The 7,259-nt window shown below is 45.9% G+C and overlaps 1 protein-coding gene across 2 annotated transcripts; it reads left to right on the top strand.

Annotated features, from left to right (window-relative positions):
* Nucleotides 1–2,766: 2,766 nt before the first annotated feature.
* On the top strand, nucleotides 2,767–6,979 carry LOC123071737 (ABC transporter I family member 11, chloroplastic). 2 transcript variants are annotated; one of them, XM_044495320.1, is made up of 11 exons: nucleotides 2,767–3,243; nucleotides 4,360–4,443; nucleotides 4,528–4,585; nucleotides 5,284–5,363; nucleotides 5,441–5,492; nucleotides 5,566–5,699; nucleotides 5,826–5,940; nucleotides 6,045–6,131; nucleotides 6,223–6,271; nucleotides 6,485–6,569; nucleotides 6,689–6,979. In XM_044495320.1, coding segments are annotated over exons 1-11 (825 nt in total). In that variant the 5' UTR covers nucleotides 2,767–3,241; the 3' UTR covers nucleotides 6,768–6,979. The 2 variants fall into 2 exon arrangements, with proteins under 2 accessions (XP_044351255.1, XP_044351256.1); XM_044495321.1 differs by having other exon boundaries at nucleotides 4,293–4,443.
* The last annotated feature ends 280 nt before the right edge of the window (nucleotides 6,980–7,259 follow it).

The raw sequence follows: 7,259 nt of genomic DNA, 5'->3' as shown, positions 1-7,259 counted from the left end.
TGTTCTCGGTAATGCCCTTCAGCCACAAGGCCACCGTCTCATCTGTAACCTCCTCCGGGTGAACCCGAGCGGTGTCATTGGCACTCAAGTACATCCACATCGAGTGGTCCCGAGCTTGGAGTGGCTGGATGCGTCGACTGAGGAACACCTCCAACAAGTCCATGCCAGTTATGCCCTGACAGACCAACTGGACCACCCTCTCGACCAACATGTCCGTCTCTACTTTCTCTGCTGCAGTCACGATCAGTGAAGAAGGCTGGTGGGCACAATCTAGGGAAAAAGGGGGAAGATCGGTCGACTGGCTAGGAGTCGCAATATCCTGGAAGTAGAACTAGGTCGACTGCCAGCCCCTGACCGACTCGGGAAGTGTCATAGTGGGGAAAGTGCCCCTCTTCCTCATCTGGATCCCTAGACCCCCGCACATCTGGATCACGTGCGTTCTCTCGTCACTCAGATTCACCTTCTTTATGGTCTGGGAGTGGATTGTGAAAATGTGTTTGAAAAGACCCCAGTGCGGTCGACAACCCAAGAAGTTCTCGCACATGGACACGAACACAACAAGACATGTGATAGTGTTGGAAGAGAAGTGGTGAAGCTGAGCGCCAAAAAAGTTCAGAAATCCTCGGAAAAAGGATGCGGAGGAAGGGAGAAGCCACGGTCAACGTGGGTAGAAAGAAGAACACGCTCATCTGACCGCGACCGAGGCTCCGTCTCCCCCTCCGGCAGCCTCGCGGCCCCGATAGCGATCAAACCAGAGGCGGCCAGCTCTTCCAGATCCTCTGGCCGGAGCGTAGATCGGATCCAATCTCCCTAAATCCACCCCGCCGGCAGCGCAGACCTCGATAACGACCCCCGATTTGTCTTCTTGCCCTTCGGCATCCCCGTCGCCTTTTTTGCGCGCTCCAGCGCCACCGTCTTGTCCTTCACCATGGTGGCGGGCTGCACACAGGCGGTGCGACGGCGGCAGCGGCGAGGGCAGAGGAAGATGCGGTGGAGAAGCGAGAAGAGAGAAGGGGAACAAGGGCGCATAGTGCAGACGCCTCAGCCCCGACGCTTTTAAGGGCCAACTTCCGAGTGGCTGACGCGTGGGCCCAAGTAATCCTGTCAAATCCCACAACAGTCACGCGCTTCCCCAAATTTTCGAATCCGTGAGATCCGGGATCCGCAGTAACCAATCGCGCCAAAGATTTCGCACTAGAACAACACTCGACGAGTATCAACATAAGTTCACTCGACAACCTCTGAATCGATCAAGGCGACTGAAATGGAGCTGAAGTTCCAACATGGACCTCAAATCCAGCATGAATATTTGTGAAGCACAAGAGTCAAGGCAGGACCAACTTCAACCTACTTTTTCACTCGAACCTCAATCCATTCAGGGGCTAATGACGATGCCATAGACCTAGGATAGGGTCATAGGCCTGACCTATACGCCCCACCTAAGGTCACTAACCTAGGATCAAGGACATTCAAGATATAGCAAGGAATACCGACTGAAATCATCGAGTGCAATCCACTCGACCAATCACCTCACTCGGATACCCCCAAAGTTACTCGACCAGACAAGAAACCACCCGGAGTACAGAAGACCAGGAGTCACTCAGAATAGCAACGGTCAGGCGTTCACTCCGTAGTCTTGAAGGTCATTAAATACACTTTATAGCTTGCGTTATCAGTAACGCCCTATCTTAATGTACATTGAACCCCTGTAACGGAGGTGGGCTGGAGTCCTGGCGCACTCTATATAAGCCCCCCCCCTCCACTGGGACAAGGGTTCGCACCCCCTGTAACACACACACACATACACACACACACACACAGACCATATTCTAGTCGACCGCCTCAGGGCATCAAGACGTAGGGCTTTTACCTCCTCCGAGAGGGGCCTGAACTCGTAAACTCTTGTGTACAATCTCGCCGTAGCTAGGGCCTCGCCTCCTCATACGTACCCCCTATTCTTACTGTTAGACTTAGTACCACGACAACGGGCGCTGGAGCTCATGCGGATGATGCTCAGCCAGCAAGATGTAATCTTTTGTCGCCCCCTCAGGTCTAATCCACGAAAAAGCAGCAACTCTAATCCAGCCTACAAAACAACGTAGGTCGTCTCTTATCCACACAATCCCTACGATTCATCAAACATACATCTTAGTTCATCCTTGCATCTGCTCCACCCGGCCAGGCTCAACCAGTATCCTCTATGTGATGCAGGCAGAGCTAGCCAGGCAAACAAACACGCCCATACTAGTTCAGGAAAATACACTTAAAATTTACACAGATCTCAACATCAAGATCGACGGTCCTTGATGCTGGCTGAGATTCTTCTTTTTCTTTTCTTTCACCCCTCATCTCTGTCCCGATAACCCTCATCCTCCTCTCTCTCCTGAACGACGTCCCACGGTGGACATCGCACTCTCCCCTCTCTCCCTCCCTGCTCGACATCGGGCCGACGCCCCTCCCTGTCGAGGCAGCAGGACGGCTACGCCCGACGCCCCCTCAGGTTTAATCCACGAAAAAGCAGCAACTCTAATCCAGCCTACCAAACAATGCAGGTCGTCTCTCATCTACACAATCCCTACTGTTCATCAAACATACATCTCAGTTCATCCTTGCATCTGCTCCACCCGGCCATGCTCAACCAGTATTCTCCATGTGATGCAGGCAGAGCTAGTCAGACAACAAAACACGTCCATACTAGTTCAGAAAAATATACTTAAAATTTACACAGATCTCAACATCGAGAGGGACGGTCCTTGGTGCTGGCTGAGATTCTTTTTTTCTTTTCTTTCACCCCTCATCTCTGTCCCGATAACCCTCACCCTCGTCTCTCTCCTGAACGGCGTCCCACGGCGGACATCGCTCTCTCCCCTCTCTCCCTCCCTGCTCGACGTCGGGCCGGCGCCCCTCCCCGTCGAGGCAGCAGGACGGCGACGCCCGACGCCCCCTCGGCCTCCCCTGCTCGACGCCGGGCGACGCGGGCCGACGCCCTCCCCGTCGTGGCCAGTAGGACGGCGGCGCTCGACGCCCCATCCCCTCCCTGCTCGACGCTCCCTCGGCCCCCCCTGCTCCGTCGGCGCCTCGGATTGGTACCTCGCCGTCCCGATCCGTCTGAGGTCCGCGTCTTCCGAGTCTCTGGTGAGAAATTTCTCAAGCTGCGCACCAGGAGGCAGGAGCTGGCACGTCTGGCCGCTGTTCGATGCAGACGCGGTGGATTTCTATAATCTGGAACTGAGCAGTACCAATGTGAGTGCTATGTTATTGCACTTCTCTAGGTACTTTCATCGAGCTTTGCAGTTGCAGTGTCATTGTTAGTTATCAAACTGGACTCATTGTTAGTTATCAAACTGGACTTATTTGGTCATCAGTGTATCTTCTTATCTATACTACTATATAGTGTACGAGTTTTGAATAGGAGTGGACAATCAATCCTAACCATTTATGTCCTAGATCCAACGGCTGAAAATAGTGGGATTCGCAGTGAACAGTGCATGGTTGTTGCATCCATCATGTTCTAGAATGAACCGCCTGATACTTCTCAAGAGATGTGGCCCAAACTGATTCCTCTTTGGGCCAGGCATGTTGTAGCTTGAGGTTGGCAACGAGTTGAGCCTAAAAAATGGTTTTGAGGGAGAAACATAAAGTAAAGTTAAATTCATTTTTAATTCTTTTCTTTATTAGCATTTTTTGCAGGATTCTTTATTAACAAATTGTGGGGATTGCATATATTAATTCGTACTTTCTTTATAATAAATTTATTTCAGCATTTATAAATCAAGATTTTTTTGCTTTGAATCAATCAGTAAGTGTATGTTTTTCCCTACCAAAACTCACCCCATAAAGTTAAAACGTGCATTGCACGTGCATATATACTAGTAGCAGTAGAGCCTGACATAGCACCATTCTTAATTGTGAAATGTGAAGAAACACCAATACTAAGCTTAAGGCTTTCTTTTGAAGTGGCTTCTTTGGTATTGTAGAGTCTAGACAATACTGAAGTTGCTGCCTCCATTTTCAGAAGTTTCATGGAGGAGGTTAATTATAAGTTTGGTATTGTAGTGTCAAAAACGCTCTTATATTATGGGATGGAGGGAGTAGCTTTATCATCTTATCTCTACAGGATGTGAATTTACAAAACTGTTACTTTACCATGCCATTGGCAGTTGACACCATTGGACTTATAGCTGAACTGCTACTAGATGAATTGCAATCTTCCTGCTCTTATTTTTTGTTTTGCGATACATTGTTCTCTTGAATTGAAGCTGAGGCATTTGCTTCACTTTGCTGCACAACAGTTCCCATCGAACCATACTTCTGCACTTCCAGTCCCCTCACCCCATTTGAGTCCTGCTTCCTCTGAAGGTCCCACCACTGTGAAACTATGCTCTCTGTGGCCAACGTCGCTTTCCCTCCCGTGATTTCATCTCCTCCGGTCAAGATGACAAGGCACGCCATTCTTATCCTTGCACCGTGTGTGCTCTCTCATCTTTTTTCGTTCTCTTATCCTTTGCATGCCTTGATGGTTTCCAGGAGGTTTTCTTGGAGATGTCGAGCAGAACGGGTGTCAGCTGGGTACTCCCAGTTGGAGGTGATTTTTTTCTTGCCCCTCTTTTGTGGTATGAGGATTTTCCCTAGTTCTGTTTGGACAATTGGTGTATCCTCGAGACAGGACCAATTTAATCTAGAAAGACAATTTAGTTGTAGTGTTAATGTTGATAAAATTGCTGAGCATGTTGTCTGCGGGCAAGATTCATTATGCTTGGATCTGATTGATTGATTGGGATGTGTGAGTTCACTTGTTTAACTCTCAGTAATCACCAAATTGAGGAATCTCCCTGAAATCTGGCCCTAGATTTGTTGAAAATCTGGGCTTTCTTGCATTTGTTCCGACTAAAGCTTTATACGGATCTTCAAGCCCAGGATCTTAGCATCTTGTCGCACAAAAACTTGGTAGCACTCCGCAAGCGGTATAATCCAGTAGTGAAGTATCCTGAATTGTTGTTTTGTTATGCCCTTCAGTGTTGTAGTATATGATGCACATGTAGTACTTTCCTTGCCTATTGGGATTTTAATAGGAGACATACATAATAGCTGGATTAAAATTTTGATGTCGATAAGAAATATTGGTGATTGGGTACAAGTTGTTAGCAACTCTAATATGTTAAACATACAGTCCATTGTTTGGGGAACTGCTACTGTCAGATATACCATAGGTTGTATAACATCCGTGCAGTCATGGTTTGCCTTTAGATTACAAGGACGTATACTGAACTTCACTTCTTTTAGGTTAGAGAAGTCAGCTACCGACCTCCTGGAACTGAGCAAAACTTATTGAATCAAACTAGTCTCTCTCTCCGGGAGAAAAGGTAAGCATGTGTTTTATATTGGAATAGATGTGTTTCTTGATTGCCTTTTGTATTGATGAGACAACTAATTGACGCAGTTTTGGTTTGATATTTGGACGGAGTGGGAGTGGAAAGACCACTCTTTTACAGGTTTGCACTGAAATGCTGCATGACATGTTTTCCTCTTTATCTTTAATCTTAAGGTGATAGCTTGATTTCTCAGCTTTTGGCCGGTCTGTCAGAACCTACCTCTGGTTCAATTTGCATTCAGAAGTATGATGATAGTGGAAATCCAATGGGTCTGTCGGAAGTGTTAGCTTCTCAAAGAGTTGGTATTGTATTTCAGTTTCCTGAGAGGTTTGAACATTGAATTACTACTTTCACTAATAAGTTTTCATACATATTAACATGAATGCCTATGATATATGTCAATGCTTGAGAAGTTTCACTGCAAAATAAGATAATTTACACATATCCTTGTAGGTACTTCTTATCAGATACTATACTTGAAGAAGTTACATTTGGATGGCCAAGGCAAAAGGCAGACATTCCTTTGAGGGAGCAACTCACTTTAAAACTTCAGAATGCCATTAACTCTGTAATGATTATCTCTCATACATACCATTTTGTTGCATTGCGGAGTGAACTTATAGTTTGAGACCACACACAATTGATTTCTGAAGATAATTTGTTTAACGCTAGGTTGGTCTAAGTGCCATTTCCTTGGATAAGGATCCACAGTCCCTCAGTGGTGGGTTCAAGCGGCGACTTGCTTTGGCAATTCAACTGGTATTATTTGCATTATTTTAGTACGGGTTGATCGTTCTGTTTTTAGAAGTGAAGATGGATAATCTTTTGCTTTTATCTTCTGATTTTCTAGGTTCAAACTCCTGATTTATTGTTGCTTGATGAGCCTCTCGCTGGACTTGGTATGTACTTGAATGTCCATATCATACTAATATCCATAGATTATTTTCTTCCCCTTTTATTGATCCATTTGTTTAATATACTTCTGCTTGTTCATCCTGTCATCTTTGTGCCACAGCCCAGACTTGCTAGGAATATTGTGTGGTGTCAAATAGTTTTTCTTTTAAATAGTATATGCTCTCTTATATGTGGCTACTAATTTGTATCATCATCAGATTGGAAAGCTCGGGCTGATGTTGTGAATCTCCTGAGGGACCTAAAGAAAGACCACACCATACTGGTTGTAAGTCATGACCTAAGGTAATTTAGCACTCACCATAGAACACAATACTTTTGTATAGCTGTGCGCCATTGGAGCCACTGTTGAACACAACGCTTAACTGAGGCTGTCAAAATATCTGATAAAAAACATTTTGCAGAGAACTATACCCGCTGGTAGACCGGTCCTGGAGAATGGAAATGGGGGGTGTTTTGAAGGAGGAACCTTTACCTGTATAGATTAACATTTTTTTCCTCGGAAAATTCATAACGTTTTTTTGTGCGTGTGCAGCTGGAATGCTGACCCATTTGTTGTTGCAGTGAACAGGCTCATAGCTAGCTAGGGATCCTAATGTAATGTTTGTAATGGTACAAGGCAAGTTGCAAAATCTATTAAGAGTGACTCCACACCTACTGGATGTTTGTCAATAATAGCATGATGTTATTTCACATATGCTCTGTTCATGTGCACAAATACAGAAGCGCTCTCAGTTAAGTATCTTGAAGAGTTTGACCGAATGAAATGCACCCACAGACCTTTTGTTGCGCGCCTTCCCAACTATGAATGAACCTTTTGCTGCCTTTATATACCACCCATGTTTGAGTCTTTGCTACACACTTGATTCATCAAACCATATAAATAGTGAGGTGCTAGCAGCCAAAGCAAAGCACCAAGGAGAGAAAAGTGGTCTAGTGATATGATACGTAGCAGCGGTGTCAAAAAAGGAAAAG

Source organism: Triticum aestivum, chromosome 3B (assembly GCF_018294505.1).
Source record: "Triticum aestivum cultivar Chinese Spring chromosome 3B, IWGSC CS RefSeq v2.1, whole genome shotgun sequence".
NCBI classification, from domain to species: domain Eukaryota; kingdom Viridiplantae; phylum Streptophyta; class Magnoliopsida; order Poales; family Poaceae; genus Triticum; species Triticum aestivum.
Note: the sequence above shows the minus strand (reverse complement) of the source record. Positions and strands in the feature narration are given on the sequence as shown.